General features: G+C 35.5%; 1 protein-coding gene and 1 long non-coding RNA gene across 3 annotated transcripts in view; one reads left to right on the top strand and one right to left on the bottom strand.

Annotated features, from left to right (window-relative positions):
• LOC122019773 (1,4-alpha-glucan-branching enzyme 3, chloroplastic/amyloplastic-like) overlaps window positions 1–7,617 on the bottom strand; it is a 53,965-nt gene extending 46,348 nt beyond the window's left edge. For both annotated transcript variants that reach the window (XR_006122026.1, XM_042577286.1), the window contains exons 1-5: window positions 7,167–7,617; window positions 7,018–7,089; window positions 6,861–6,925; window positions 5,020–5,694; window positions 835–1,007 (exon numbers count right to left, since the gene is read on the bottom strand). Coding sequence is in view for 1 of the 2 variants with exons in the window: in XM_042577286.1 (XP_042433220.1) it covers window positions 835–1,007; window positions 5,020–5,694; window positions 6,861–6,925; window positions 7,018–7,089; window positions 7,167–7,480 (1,299 nt within the window). In the remaining variant the exon portion in view is untranslated. The remainder of the gene's footprint in view (window positions 1–834; window positions 1,008–5,019; window positions 5,695–6,860; window positions 6,926–7,017; window positions 7,090–7,166) is intronic.
• Window positions 7,618–13,824: 6,207 nt separating this feature from the next.
• On the top strand, window positions 13,825–16,068 carry LOC122020668. Its single transcript, XR_006122277.1, has 4 exons — window positions 13,825–14,334; window positions 14,422–14,491; window positions 14,672–14,739; window positions 15,790–16,068. It is a non-coding gene; the product is annotated as an uncharacterized LOC122020668 (long non-coding RNA).
• Window positions 16,069–16,639: the final 571 nt, after the last annotated feature.

Here is a 16,639-nt window from a genome sequence, read left to right as displayed (position 1 = left end):
AGATAGATTAATTGGCAAACCTTTCTAGATATAGTTAGACATCTTATTAATATATGCCTAGGTATTGTTATTGTATGCTCCATATGCATTATGCAATGAATTAACCGTCCAACAGCTAAAAATGTCTTCTAAAACCTTAATTAGCGATTACTCTCTCTCCCAACATTTGTGTGAATGTGACATTTCTCCACAGTTAATTTAATCCATGGTTCATCATAAATTCATTCAACTGGTTTCATCATTGTCAACACTAGTATTCTCTTTTGTCCAAATCTTCTTTCATCTCAAGTCAATATTGGCTCGTATTTGCTAGTCTCATAATATATGCTGGAAATTACCCATACTCTCTCAACACATTCTCCGCTGTATTCATTTAAAGAAAGATGACACTGTAGTTTATCGCTCATCAGTATTTGGTTCACATTTCTTCATGTTCAGAACTTCAATTTTCTAACCTTCGTGTAAAGGGCAGAAGGAAATTATAATTCTAAAGCATGTAAACCATGGGCTTTGACATCAGACCATCAAAGTCTCTTGGGTTGTGCATTAGTGTTAAGTCTTCTCCGAGAGGGCATGAACAATATTTTCATCAAACATCTGAGTAAGAATGGATTTTGTTTCTATTTTGGAACTCGATTGCTATTCTTAACCAACTTGGCATGTTTGATATATATGTTCTGACCTGAGAGGAATGTTATGGTGAAAATCCCAGACGAGTTATCAAGTCGTCAGTTATAATGCTGAGTATTTATATATGTGGATGTAACTAGTCTCTTTTGTATTGAACAAACTGTTGCTTTATCCTAATCTATTTGATATAATGCTACGTTTTACCTTGGAGGTGAACTCGTTAAAGGATGATATCTTCAGTTCTGATCCACTTATTCCAACATGGCACTCATATATACGAAGGGACTTTGGAAGTTTTGGCTTCTTGTATCTCCAATTGTGCATTTCCTCTGGAGGTGGTTCCCAGTGAACTGCATAAGCTTCTTTTCCATCTGCTTCTGAAAGTAACCACCCACATAAAATTAACAAAAAGCAAAATTAAGTATAATCAAGTAGGTATCTTTGGCTCACCGCCAATAATGGATTATATGGTCTAAAACTATTTTGATTATTAGAGAACACAGATGTCAATTTACATGTGAATGTTTGGTATAAAAAGAATTTGAAAGTTACATTTGACAAGAAGAGGAAGCTAAGAATAAACAGGCTCTCTAAGAAAATTCTTCCAGGAGACAGAGAAGCTCACTTTCTGTATTCTAATCTCATATCACTTTCTGTTTCATTGTCCAACTTAGACTATATGTATGTAAACATTTTTTTGTAATAGCATCTGAAAGGTACAATTGAGAAGTAGAGGAAGCAAAGAATGAACAGACTCTATACAAATTCTTATGGGCAGAGAAAGCTCAGTTGTGTTCTTCTCTTATATCAGTTCCTGTTTCATTCATAATCCAATAGTCCAACTTGGACTTCTATAATTGACTGAAGTCAACAGTTGAAATCAGGTTTCTCTTTGAACACTGGTCTAGAGGATCAAGCCTTGAATTGTACTTCCTCTTTTTCTTACGTCACTTGATTCTCTCTTACCTAAATTAAACTTTGGATTTATATGCCATATGGCCCATATCTCTACAATATATATGATGAACAAGAGATATAAAATTGGCTTCAGCATGTTTATCTAAAAGTATTGGAATAATACATTTGTTCAGTGAGTCATGAAGATTGCAGGCAATCATCATGCTTCATATGCAACCAGCACCACCATATCTAAGGTCACTGAGATTATCTTATTGACATAAATCCACACAAAGGAAACAATCTTTCATGTCGCATGTGTCTACATTGACCAAGCCCAAAAATAAGATGAAATTAACACATGTACCCAACTTCAGATACAATACAAATATACTGAAGACAAAAAAACAAATTTTAGTATTTGTTTTTTACTTTTTTAACAAATGTTCAATAAGACAACTGATTTTGATCCCTAGACAATACAGAAAAGATGGAAGGTTGTGTTAGAACTTAGATGTTCACAAACAGCATAAATATGATCTTTAGGTTAAAAAAAAATAAGAAGATCAGAATACAACCACCCATTGAAAATGTGGTGAATCATTAAATAAACAACACCTATAATATATTTTTGTGCTGCAACAAAGAAAAATGTTTATATAGTAAAATAAATGAAAGTTACCGTAGAAAAGGGTTACTAGTGGAGAAAAACAATAAATATAGTTATTCATGAATGATTAAGCATAGCCCTGTTTAATGTTTTGATCTGTATTGACACAGAAAATAAGTGCTGGTGCAAACAAGTGTCCAGACCAATACATGGGTGGCATGAACAAAATATCATGTGTTCATTCATAGTATGAAAAATCAAGCAACCAAGCCCAAATAATGTATAATAAAATCAGTATATAGTACCTCTAATAATAATTAGCTCTCTTGTGGTTTTTTTCTACCACTTTCAGCACTATATAAACCATCCTAGCCACTCTCCTCACTCAAATTCTCTCTTCTCTCAAGCTCATCTAATCTTTCTCAAAAACTTTAAATCTCTAAACTCAATTTCCCTTGTTTTCCCCCCAGCTTTAAAATAATCACCCAACGTCAACCTTTTGGTTGGTATTACGCTAGTGTATCATACAGGCATTCAGCACAGTGTGGTATATTGACCCATCGGTCGTTTGTCGTTGGCCTTTGTATTATCCTCCAATTTTGTTTCAAACATATTTTTTTATCTTTTGATATGATAAACTCAAATACGCATTATAATATCATTTTACATTATATAAAAGAATCCACTGTCCAGCACACTTGGAGCTGAACACTTCATACTAGTTATTTCCAACCATCCAATAACTAAAATTCTTCCAAAGTCAATTTGAATTTGAAATTCCAGAATTTTCCCACAGTATTGTTGCACCTGTGATTATGTCCTACCTTGTTAAAGAGTAGGAATAAGCGAATAGCCAATATTTTCCACTTGATATGTTTAATTAGCTCTTCTTCTTGGAATTTATGGATCAGCATGGCTGTAAAACCTATGTGTCATAGATCTGTCAAGTCCTCATATTATACAATTGAAGAATTCATTTAATCTACCTGGAGCTTACCTTCTCAAAAGTGGAACAGCTTAGCCATCGAAGTTGCATATGAAATCTCCAAGCAGCATTCTTAATTTAGGTCTTAAACCTTCTAATTTTACCCACTACTCACTTGAAGATTTATATACTTCCATTATACAATTGCATATGCAAAATCAAGTAATTATAAATATAGATGACGAATACATTTAATATTTACTTGGACCAGAATTCACTAATATATGATTGTCATGCTTTCATTAGAACTATCACAAGCCAGAGGAAACATATGACCTTGCCTTATGGTTTCCACTGTGAAGAACGGTTTACAACTATGGTTCAGGTTGGCAACAGATGGAAGGGCATTTTGAGAAATATGTGCACGCCCTTTGGGTATTTGGTAAAGTTAGGTGCGCCCTTTGTTAAAATGTTGAAAAAATTATTACACAGATTCATTTGATTTATAATTAATAAATCAAGATTGAAAATAAATTTTGTATTAATTGATTGAGATGAATTGATATAGAAGAAAAACTAAATATAATATCTAAATCACTTGTTATGTTTGGATCGAAGAACAAATACTCTTACAAATGTTTCTATATCTTCATTTACAGTAAAATTATTTTTAGTTTAATATTTAATATATGCATGTGTAATTTGAGGGATAACACATGACCTATAGAGGGGTATGAAGTGGAGACTGTTTTTATGTAGATTATGGTATTAAGCTGAATTTGCATTGGAATATCAATTTTTATATTTTATTTTAAAAATTAATATGTTTTTAGATAAATTTTATAATACAAATATGATAAGTTCAAAGATTGTTTTATAATTTTTTAATTTAAACATTATTAAAGATAAATTTACTTTTTATTTGATTTGGTTTGAAATCAACCAAATCAAATTAAAACCAAATTTTATTTTGATTTGCTCTATCCTAATCTAATCGAATTTTTCTAGTAAAAACATAAATGCAATCTAATCTTTATTCAATAATTCCTTTTAATCAAAATAATAAACATATCTACAAAGGTTTAATTTTAAATATAATTTAAAATTATATTTGTTATTTTTTAATAGAATCCTTTTTATATAGTTAATTTTAATTAAATCTGATTTTCATAAAGATAGAGATAAATGAACATATACGTCAAATTGGTCAAAAAAGTATAGGGATCAAACATATCCAATATAAAATGAATCATTCCACAAATTATAACCAAACAAGGAATGAAATTAATTATTCTACTTTTCATTCTATTCCTCTCATTCTCATTCATATTCCAGTTCATTCTGCTCCTTGAAACCAAACACAGCCTAGTAATTTAGTAATTGGGGTGCCAATGATCACTAGTTGGTCAATTATCCTTATATGGTTACCAAATTATGAAAAATCCAAACAAATGAAACTCTTATATTCTAATTCTTTTCAAGAATATTTGTCTGGAAATTTGTATTTGAGAATCCCATATAATGTGGATGTTTATTTTCAATTTTTGGGTATTTATATAATAGTGAGCTTAAGGATATACCTTCATCCCAAGCAACAGACAAGCTTAACAACTAGGGCAAAGATCAGAAACATCTTAAGTTTTCACCTAGGAGAAAAATATTGTAGCCTCCGAAACCAATTATTTAATTAAGAGGATTTATTTGATTATTTCAGATTTAATTTTTTTATTTAAATAGATAAATTTAGCTAATGAATGGTCTTTGAACACATTTCTGACTTTGAAGCCAGTAAAGCTAGGACAGATTACTTTGCTAATGAATTATAATGCAATTCATAATTTTTAATTTGGATCAAAGTAGAATCATAATAAAAAGCAGTATGCTGCACAAAAGAAAATTAGTGTGAACTGAAAGAAAATAAGCAGAATGATCATCTTTAACAAACAAAGTTATATACCTGGCTGAACATATGTAGCCCAAGCTGGAACTCTTTCCAGTGCTCCCTCAGGAGTATTGAAGTAAACCCTATACCTACTTCCATGTGGAATTGCAGGAATGTATTTTTTCAGCCATGCTCTGCGCCCTTTACGCATTTCTACCCAGTAATCAAGAGGAGGCTTCTTTGCTTTAAATTTTGCTGTTGAGACTGGATCTCCTATAACACTGAAGACATCAAACTCGTTTCCCTTATCAATTACTTCAAATCGAGTATGATCGTTAGGACCAAAATTTGAGGCTTCTCTCCATTGATTGTATCGTGTTTCAGCATCTTGTAATTCACCTAATTCTTCTTCAGTCTGGGGGCCATTAGGGCCAAACATCTGCTCATACAACTTGGCAACCATCTCCATGCGTGATTTACGGGACCAAACCTCTCCAGGTTCCCAATAGTCATCGTTTATTTTCTTTAGCAATTCTTCAGCATTAATATTATTGTCACCTTTGTCATATTTATCTACATAATTATACTCTTGAAAATAATATTCTTCTGGTTCTTCACCATCCCTTAACTTATCTTCCAGAATGATAAACCAATAGCCAAAATCATCATGGCCCAAGTGTCCCTCTCTAGCACTGTTTTCTACCGGTGACCACCCATTGAAGTCACCAACAAGTGAACAATATCGAGCACCTAAGTAAATAAGCAATAAAAAAAGATTTAAAAATCCACAATTTTGGTTCCTTTTAAACAAATTATTAAGTCTCCAGTAACTCTAAGTAACAGGCAGACTAATGAAAACTAGAAGATACAGTTTTGAAGGAATGGTGCAAGAGAATTATCATATGGCAGCACATGTTTCAATAGAAAAGAGTATGACCTAAATCAAGTAATAAAAGATTCAAACAAAACAACAAACTTGTTGAGTTCAATAACAGATCTTTTATCTGAAATATTGAAGAAAGATCAACAGTTCACAAAATGGCATTGGCAGAAATAAGAATTTAGGTTAAAAAAAAATATGAAACAAGTATTGAAATCAATGATTGATATGCAGTAATAGCATAATATGGACAGCAAAAGATGTGTCTGGACTCCAAAGGAAAGGAACAAAGGTGAAACAGAAATTCTGACTGAAACAGAAAACAAGTAGTAGAATAGACAAACAGGAAGGTAAGAAAATAACACCAAAAACTTGAAGATAAACAACTAATGCAATTCTACTAGTGTAATGGTTGAAGGCAAGAAAATATCGACAACACCAAAAACTTAAAGGCAAATATCAAATGAAATTCTACCGGTGCAATAATCAGAGGCAAGAAAATATATAAATAACAACAAAAACTTATTAAGGAGAAGTTAGACAACAAGTTGATTTGTACTCCCTAAGTGCCTATAAAAAACCAACTTGTGGATGTGTTTACAAAGGAACTTAATAGACACGCGGCTTTTCAATGATTATATCCAAGTTAAGAATGAATGATATATATTCACCAACTTAAAGGGAAGTGTTGGAAAGTTGACAACTATTTTAGGATAATTTCTAATTTTATAAGAAAAGATTAATCATGTAAATCCCTTGACATGGGGATCACAGAAAACCCTTCATATGGGGATCATGAAAATCCCTTGATCTAATTTAGGGATAAAATATTTTTAAGTTTATTATTTTCTATTTTTCTAATTTTTATACATAATCAATGTACAATGTATATATACTCATTATTATGCATAATGAAAAAGCAAGAAAGAATTTCATTCCGCATTTCTTGTCAGTTAGCTTTAATTTTGCAAATGAGATTCATAAACTAGGATGCTGATCTTTGATAATGCAGAGGGAAAACCAGCAAATAGAATACCTGGAGCCCACTCCATGAAGTCCACACGGTGCTGTCTGTGCCTGTGCATGCCCAAGATCTCATACCTATCTCAACAAACAGTACAGAGGCATACTAACCCTCAGCTCCTTTTTCAAATCTAAAAATAGCATGAAGTACTAACTAGCATTGTACTTACCCAGAAGCCGAGTCTCTCATATCTATAAACCTAGAATACAAATCGAATCGGCGGTCCTTCAATGCCTTATATCTAACCGTAAAAGAACATAACGTGAGGAAAACAATTTCTGGGAGAAGTACAAAGTAGAGATGATAGTGACAGAGCACCGGTCTCGGAGGAACTGAGCAAAAGCGCGGTGAGAGATGCCAAATCTGGAGAGAAACCCAACGGGATCAATCTCGGGCTCCGACTTCCTGCTGCTGGAGCTGCGCGGCGGGTTCTTCTGTCGCCGTTGCACGGGAGACGACTTCTCCTCTGGAGACGAGCAGCATTTCCACGTTCGTGGGGGAGAGGAACCACTCCTTCCGACACCGCCGCGTCTGATGTTTACACCGAGATGGGGCAGAGCCGGGAAGGGCGCTGGGCGAGGGTTTGGAGGAAGGAAGGAAGGCGTCGACAAGATGAAGACTGAGGGGGGCATCGCTGCGGGGTAGGTTCGGAAGGTGTTAGGCGAGGGTCCGGGAACAATCGAGGTGCGCAGGAGAAACTACCACCGGGAGGCGACGGCCGTCGACCTCTTGTAGTAACGGCAGAAGGATAAGCCAGAGGCTTAAGTGAAGGGGTTTATGAACAATTTCAGTTTGCTTCTCGATTTTTCTCGGATTGCAGTTCTCACTCCTAGAATATGCAAGCCAGGATAAAAATATTTCCCAATACTCGATCAACAAATTTTTCAGTCAACCAATGACCTTGTCAAGTTGTCAAGTTGAGGAGTTAATAAGACTTGATTTGTAAATAATTTTATCTAAATGAGTCCATGTGACAAAAGGTGATTCGTTCACCCCAGCACCCCCGTCAATTCGTCTCTAAGCTAACACGGAGGAAATAAATTACGAGTGACTAAATGAGTCCATGGACATTACATTTAATAGTCTAGAATTGATTAATTTTTAATGAATATAAAATATCTGATTAGATATATGATCTTTTTTATATAAAATATAAAAAAAATATTATATTAGAATAAAATATTTTTATAATTTATCTATTTATATTTTATCGTGAAACCGACAATAACAAATCATTTAGAGTGAGTGATATATCTCAATTATAACATAAAGAATGTTTATCTACTTAAAAAAAACATGCAAGCATGCATTTGATACACTAATGACTCAAAAAAAAAACATGAACTCGAGAGTTATTCTAAATTAGATTTACCATACACTAAATGAGTGATATATCTCAATTATATCATAAAGAATGTTTGTCTACTTAAAAAAACATGCAAGTATGCATTTGATACATTAATGACTCAAAAAAAACAATTAACTTGAAAATTATTCTAAATTAGATTTACCATACAGAAATTTAATTCAATTGAAAAGGAGTCTTGACGGAATATATGATCTAAATATTAGAGTTTGAATTATGAAAATAGTCTCTTGTAAAATAAATACTATAAAAATAATCTCTTGTAAAATAAATTACATATAGTAGATCATTCCCTTGAAACTACATTAGCAAAAAAAATTCATGGATCGGGCGTGTTGGAACGGTTTGCATTAACAGTTTAATTCGGGTTTTAATGAATAACAAGTAAGTTAAGTTAGGTTTTATTGTGATCTAATCACTTGATTAAGTGTGCAGGAAATCCAGCTAGGTTGACGGGTCGACCAGATAGTTGGTACGAAATCCAGCTAGATCCATATGTCGATCAGATAGCTTATACGAAGTCTAGCTAGGTCAACAGACCAACCGGATAGCTGGCACGAAGTCTAGACAGGTCAACGGGCTGGCCGGATGTCTGGCAAACTGGTAAGTTAAGTCATTGGAGGAGAGTCACCAAGTGAAAACGTGTCCAAGTTAAAGGGACAGTAGGCGTCGATCCAATTTAGGTCCATTTGGGATCCTTAAAAGGTAGATCCACTACCTTAGCGGCCCCCCTAGTGCCGGCCCCACGGACATGGAGGGAGGTTCATGCAAGTACACAAGTCATAGGCGCATGGCGGGGTAAACCCCAGGTCGTCAGTTCCTGAGAATCGACCCCTGGCCATTACGCTAGATATACCATGCGCCCACCTTCTGCGCTACGCCCTGGGGGCTCCAGTTGGGATCCTTAAGCTGAGACTTTTACTAATTCATGATCCTGGAAGAACAGGAACTAATTACTACTCTATATTGTTAAATTGTCCTAATACTTATTTTACAGGATATTTTAGACTGACATTGTTTTGCAGGGCAAAAAGAAGAAAATTACCTTTAGATGAAATGTCTGAAGGCGCCTTCACTGCTTGAAGGCGTCTTCGTACTGTTCATAGAAGACATCGTCCATAGCTATGGAAGGCACCTTCCACGGGATAAACTTTTGGCGTCGCAGTGGATAAGTGTCGGGTTGGTCGGGATCAAACTTGCCTCATTGGAGACGCCTTTCGCCTTCCATGGCTATGGAAGGTGCCTTCCATGGCTATGGAAGGTGCCTTCCATGGCTATGGAAGGTGTCTTCCATGCCTTTTATAAGACTGTCTCAAGAAGGCATTGAATAACAACTACTATACGAGCTACTACGCATTCTTTTGAGGTTTCGATTTCTCCGAGCTCCTGTTATGACTCTACTGCAAAGCTGCTGCGCCCGACTACTACTCCGAGGATTTCTGATCGCGACTGGCAGACCGACATCGACACAAGTGCTCTCACTTCGGTCTTTAAAAGTGTCGGTATTTTTTAATTAATTACTGTAAAAGAACAAGTGTAGTGTGTTGCACTTATTCAATTTTCTTTGTACTCGATTTCCTCTTCTGGAGGTACCGGAAGAGGTTTTTAGTGAATTACCCATCAGTAGGTTCACGGGACCTGGGTCTTGGAGTAGGAGTCGCCGAAGGCTCTGAACCAAGTAAAATCATCCGTGTTTTTCTTGTGTTCTTTATTTTCGTTCTCTTTTTTCGCTGTGTTCGTATAGTTTGATTTCAAAATGACAAAATGAATTTTTAAAACCACGTGATCCCCCCCCCCCCCTCACGTGCATCTCAATCCAACAAGTGGTATCAAAGCAGGTTTTGCTCTGATTTGGTGCAACCACCAATCAAGCCGGGGTAATTGCAATTTTTTGTTCTATATGAATTGGTAAAACTTTACCTATTCAGATAATTATTTTCGTTCGATTTTAGTTTGGATTGGTGCAACACCTCTCAAATTTTGCTATATTTTTTGTATTTTAAACACTGTTAATCCAAGACCAAGTCTTGATATGATACCTCGTTTTAGTTTTTCTTTCTACAGCTGTGAAATGACACAACTTGAAGGGTACAACACTGTTCGTCCTCCCCTATTCAACGGTGACGACTTCCCTTACTGGAAGAAGCGGATGGAGGTGTACCTGAAGACCGACTTCAACTAGTGGTTCAGAATCACTAGAGGCTACAAAGCTCTCGTCGACTACGCCAGAATTCCAATGGACCCGGAACATTAGAATCTGGAAATGAAGAAAAAGGCGCAGATCGACTTCAAAGCTCTCAACACAATTCAGTATGAGCTAACAAAAGAAGAGATGAACTGCGTCGGCAAACACGAAAACACAAAGAAACTTTGGGACAAACTCATAGAACTGCATGAGAGAATCAACGACGCTAAGATAACAAAGAGAGATTTATTTTTAAATAAATTGTTTAATGTTAAAATGCAAGAAGGTGAATTGCCAGTCAGCTACACGCGAGGATAAAGGACATCCTCAACGAACTCCACACAATCGGCCACTAATTAGAGAACCGTGATATGATAAGATATGTCTTAAATGCATTTCCTCGAAATGCACTATGGGCATCCATCGTGGATGCCTATAAGATTTCGAGAAACTTGTCAAAATTAAAACTAGATGAATTATTCTGTGAACTAGAACTGCACGAACAGACTAACGCCAAATCCAAGAAAGGTCTTGCTCTTATTGCAGGGTCATCAAAAGATAAGTCCAAATCCAAACCGGAACTAGAAGTTAAGTCTGACCCAGACTCAGATGATGAAGAACACCTGGTGAACCTGGTAAGAAAAATGTTCACCAGGAGAAAGAAGAACTTCACCAACAAGGACTTGTAGAAGATCAACTCCACCTCCAACTCTAACAGCAAGAATGTGACCTGTTTTGGATGCAACAAGAAGGGGCAATACAAGATCGACTACCTGAATCTGAAAAAGAAGAAGACTCTTAAAGCGACATGGGACAAATTGTCAGGGGAAGATTTAGACAACGAAGAACCGAAGCACTCCAACTACCTCGCACTGATGGCGTACGAACCAGAATTAGAAAGTGAATCAGAAGACGGGTCCGAACCCGAATCAAGCCACGAGTTTGCACTCGTTTCTGAAGGTTCCAACAAGCTAAGGTATATTTTAGTTTAAATAAAAAGTTCTTTAAAATCATTGCATGCTTAAATAGGGAATTAACTACTTATGAAAATCAAATAAACGAACTAACAAAAGAAAATAATAAAATTAATGAACAATTAAAACTGAATTCAACTACTGAACCAATTCAAACTGAAATCCCAACTCAAGTTGCAAAACTTGAGGAGGATAATTTCATATTGAAAAATAAAATAGTTAAACTAAAGGAATTACTTGAAAATTTCACAACTAGATTCAATTATCTTAACATGATACTTGGATCACAAAGAGCTGTGTACAATAAGTCCGGACTCGGATATAAGCCTAGCTCAACCAACAAATCCTTTATATCTTTAGTTAACCAAAATAAAAATCAAAATAAACCTTGGGTTCTGAAAGTATATCTAACCACGTAAGTAGGACTCAATTAATATTATATACCTAAAGATAAAATTTATTATATAAATCATCACCCTTAAACTCTAAGTTAAATCTTCAAAAATAAATACAAAACAAAAGAAAAACCTTAAGTTATTCAAACCTAACTTAAACAAATATAATATAAAAAAATTATAATCAAGTATACTATAATTATAAAAGTAATCGACATAAACTCAAAACTTAAACTCAAAATGTTCAATAATTCAGGGGGAGATTCCAAATTAGTTGACACCTCCAAAATAATAACTTACCCGGTAGGGTAATTAAGACTAGCTAAAATAGGGACAACTGTTTAACTTGACAAAAGTACTGGTAAAGTTTTGGATGATAGTAGGTTAGGGAAACTATGTATATGCATGTCTACGAAGATATGGCTTCGACCTAGTGCATTTGACTTAGTGGAACTAACTGAAGCTACCTCTTACGAATTCTAACTAGTTAGACTAAGGTTTTGTATTAAGTTCAGTGGATAGGACTATTTGGAAAACCTCGAAGACATGGTTACTCTAATGATGTGTAAGTGACTCACCATATCCCAGAAGTTTATTCAAAGAATGTCTATTTGTTAAGCCCAAAGTTAAACTTGAATCTAACACAAAGTTAAACCCAACCCTAAAATTGAACTTAATTTATCTCACAAAATCATAGGATTCCCTGATTGAAAATATAGATAGAGTGAGATGACTAAAAAATTTTAAATCAAAATGATAATTTTAAAATTAAATTAAAATTTTTAAATTGAACTTAAAATTTAAAATTAAACTTAAAATTAAAAATTAAATTAAAATAAAAAATTAAACTTAGAATTTAAAATGAAATAAAAAAATTTTAAAAAATTAAAATTAAAAATTTTAAAAGTAGAATTAAAAGTAAGGTCAAATCTAAATTAATATTAACTACTATCTATTGTAGAAAATCAAGTAAATATTGGACAGTGGTTGCTCCAAACATATGACAGGGATCACACCAAGTTCACTCAAGTAACATACAAAAGCTTAGGAATAATTGTCTTTGCAAACAACGGTAAACTCAAGGTAACTGAGATAGGTAATATTGAACTTAAAACTGATTTTATTGTTAAGAAATTATTACTTGTTGAAAATCTCAAATACAACCTTCTTAGCATTGGTCAATTGTGTGATTCTCGATATAATGTTAGGTTCCTATCCTCTAAATGCTTAATTAAGCACTTAGATAACCCTTCTATAAGTCTAAAAGGGTTTAGAAAAGATAATATCTATGTAATTAACCTAACCACTTTCTCACTTAAGTGTTATTTAACACAAAAGGAAGAAATTTGGTTATGACATAGAAGAATGTCACACACAAACTTAGAAATCTAAGTAAATTAAATGGATTAGTTAGAGACTTGCCAAAATTACCTAACTTAGACTGAACAATTTGTAATGCCTGTTAACAAGGAAAACAAACAAAATCTACTCACAAATCAACTAATCAACTTCATACAAATTCAATCCTAGAACTATTACACTTAGACCTATTTGACTCCCATGGGATCAAATCAATAAATGGAAGTCTATATTGCCTAGGTAAAATTCTTAAAAAATAAGTATGAAACATTTGAAATCTTTAGTAATTTTTGCAAACAAATTGAAAATGAAAAAGACCAAAAAATTAAAAGAATCAGAAGTGACAACGGAGGTGAATTTAAAAATCAAAATTTTAATCAATTATGCCTTGAAAATGGTTATCATCATGAATATTCATGCCCTAAGGCACCCCAATAAATGGAATAGTAGAAAGAAAGAACAGAACTCTACTTGAAGCCTCTAGGACAATGCTAAATGAGTATAACTGTAAAATACCGAAAAATTACGAATAATGATAAGGGAATTTTTCAAAATTTTTAGAATTTTTCTGAAAATTTTTCAGAGCTCGTATGACTCAGGTTATGGGGATAAAAATGAGGCATGGGAAAGCCTGTTTAGGCTACCCAATTAAGCGAGAAAAAGTTTACTTTTTCTTTTATTTTTCCTTTTTCTTATTCTTTCCTCTCGTTACTATGCTGAGTCGTTTCCCCCGCGCCTTCTTTCCCCTCGCGGCCGATCAGCCCTAACCGTCGACGGCTCCTCATCTCCTTCGCGTGCTTAAGCCGTGACAAAGAGAGAAGCTGACACTTCTCTTCCTCCTCCTCCCATCTGCCGATTTTTCCCTTTGCGTGCTGCGGCCTTTTCCCTCTTTGGAGCTGCGCGCCGACGCCGACCCACCTCCGCCGGCCACCAGGTCCAGCGCACTTTTCTCTGTTCTGTGCCCTAGCCGATGCCACCACCGTCGTCTTCCTCGGCCCTAGCGTCAATCAAGTTCCCATCTCTGCCCTAGCACCGGCTGTGGCCATTGTTCCCTACTAACGCCGCTGTCGTCACTCAACCCGAGCAGCGCCTCTGCCTAGATCGGATCTACTTCAATCGTTGAGGCGCAGATCTATTGCCATAGAAGCCACAGGTTTCAGCCGGGCCTCGCCTGATCTTTGGTCATCATAGGCAGTTAGAGGAAGAGGTAAGATGCACAGATTGATCTAGACTTAGGTTATCATTGGGGTGATGATTTCTTGAGCTCTATTTTGATATGGACAGTGAATCGCAGGTTATTTTTTAGGTTCCAGCAACTACCCCTGTTCCGGCAGCAACATCACCGGCTGAGGTTTCAGAATTAGGTAAGTGGAGGAGGTAATTTCGAATACGAACTAGATTTAATTCTAGCTATGAAAGGGATAGGGTTATTAGGGCGATAAGAAATGATTAGGGTTTTACCCTAAATTAATTTAGAAGATTTTATTTAGCTATTCGTTTAAATTTGTAGCTAAATAAAAATGTACATTATATGGTTGACACAGGATTTTGACGTGAGACGAGTATCTCGACGTCAAATTTGGACTGGTTTGGACTTTTTGATTGGAGGCAGGTACTTTGACTTTATGTCATTTGATATGCATAGTAATGTCTTTAACAAATAGCAACGATTGTGTTTTTTTATCTGTTTCGGTTGATCACTACCCGATCGGTTACATGCTTGTTTGTTTATTTGCTATGCACATCATGTTAGTATTTACCTGATTATACATATTTATAGAGGTAGTGACACAACCATGTTATTTATTATGTTCAGGACCTAGGATTTTTGATATATTATCTGATCTGTGTACCTTTGATTTGACTCATTGTTCTATGGTACACATTTTATATTTATACATGGATATTGTTATGCTGCTCAGTATTGTGTCATGCTTAATGTCATGCATCATTCGCATGATTGCATGCTGCGCGATAGTCTGCTCTATTATTGTTAAGCACATCGCTGGTTTCATCTCTGTCGGTGCTCCGTTGGTCCGCTCATGGGTAGCGTGACGCAGCGTGGTAGCACGTCAGTTTGGCTCTGTCGGTGCTCCGTTGGTCCGCTCATGGGTAGTGTGACGCAGCGTGGTAACACGTTAGGGATCCCTCCCCGTCATGATGTACCGGGAGATGAGAGCATTGCGCTCCCCCATTTATAATTTGGGGTAGGAGGATAGGTGTACTCCGACAGCATCCCGTCCACTCGGTCACTCATCAGGGGCAGTGATGACAGAGTACACGATTGTCACAACCCCTACCCACTCGGTCTCACCATTGTGTGTGAGATGGTTGACTGGCGTCAGGGGTGACGATGACATTTGCATCATATGCATGATACATTTATTACTTGTGTTTGCTGCATTTACTTGCTGCATTTATATGGATGCATATGATTGACATGCATACAGGATTTATGACACTTTCGATCTGACAATCCTGTTGTACTTATACCCTGGTCCTAGTTAGTACATTTTTCTCTTGCTTGATTCAGTTGCATTTATCCTTCTTGTATCAGGAGACTGTACGCATGATTAGTGCTGGTTGTTATTTTCTTTATTATGCATGTCAGTTGATACCCGCTGAGTGTTGGACTCACACCCTCTTCCGTTGCTATTTTCAGGTTGATGCTGTCCGGAGAGTTCCAGTCGCTAGTCCCCTGAAGACCCAGAGTTATTTGATCTTTTTGTTATGTCTCTTATTGCACTATCTGGACTTGTATTAGTTTACCTTATGAATATTGTTGATGACCTTATTTGGATTTGTTTTACTACACGCCTGCCTAGACGACAGAAGAGGTAAGTTGTTTTTATCGTCAGATTTGAGCTTTATGAGTGTAGTGGAGTAGGACATCAGTTTTGTGCTTTATGAGTGTAGTTGAGTAGAGTTATTTTTGAGTCTTCTTATCATTGCTTCTTAGTTGTTCACTATTAAACTGCGTGGATATTGGATGTATAATTGTTGCTTATTTATTGTTCCGGTCGTGTTGGCCGATGTATGTGTGGCCCGGGGGCGATGTAGAAAGTTTCAGATTGTCCATCGTACAGGGGAGATGCTGTCGAAATTTCTTCTGACAGGGACTCCTCCGGGGCGTGACAATAACCTATCAAAATACTTTCGGGCAGAAGCTGTTAGCATAGCATACTATGTACAAAACAGGACCACTATAAACAAAACTCATAATAAAATATCATTTGAACTCTATTATAATAAACAACCCAATATTAAATACTTTAAAGTATTTGGATGCCTAGTCTATATACTAAATATAAGAGAATACTTAAGAAATTTACCTCAAAAATAGAAAATAGAATTTTTTTAGGCTACTCGCTAAACAGTAGATGTTACAGAGTATATAACAAAGTTACACTAAGAATTGAAGAAACCGCAAATGTAAAATTTGAAGAGTCAAATCAAAACCTAGAACAAACCCAGAATCAAACAATAGAATTTGTTTGAGGTACCACCAATCA

The sequence above is a fragment of the Zingiber officinale genome, chromosome 9A (genome assembly GCF_018446385.1).
Source record: "Zingiber officinale cultivar Zhangliang chromosome 9A, Zo_v1.1, whole genome shotgun sequence".
NCBI lineage: Eukaryota > Viridiplantae > Streptophyta > Magnoliopsida > Zingiberales > Zingiberaceae > Zingiber > Zingiber officinale.
Note: the sequence above shows the minus strand (reverse complement) of the source record. Positions and strands in the feature narration are given on the sequence as shown.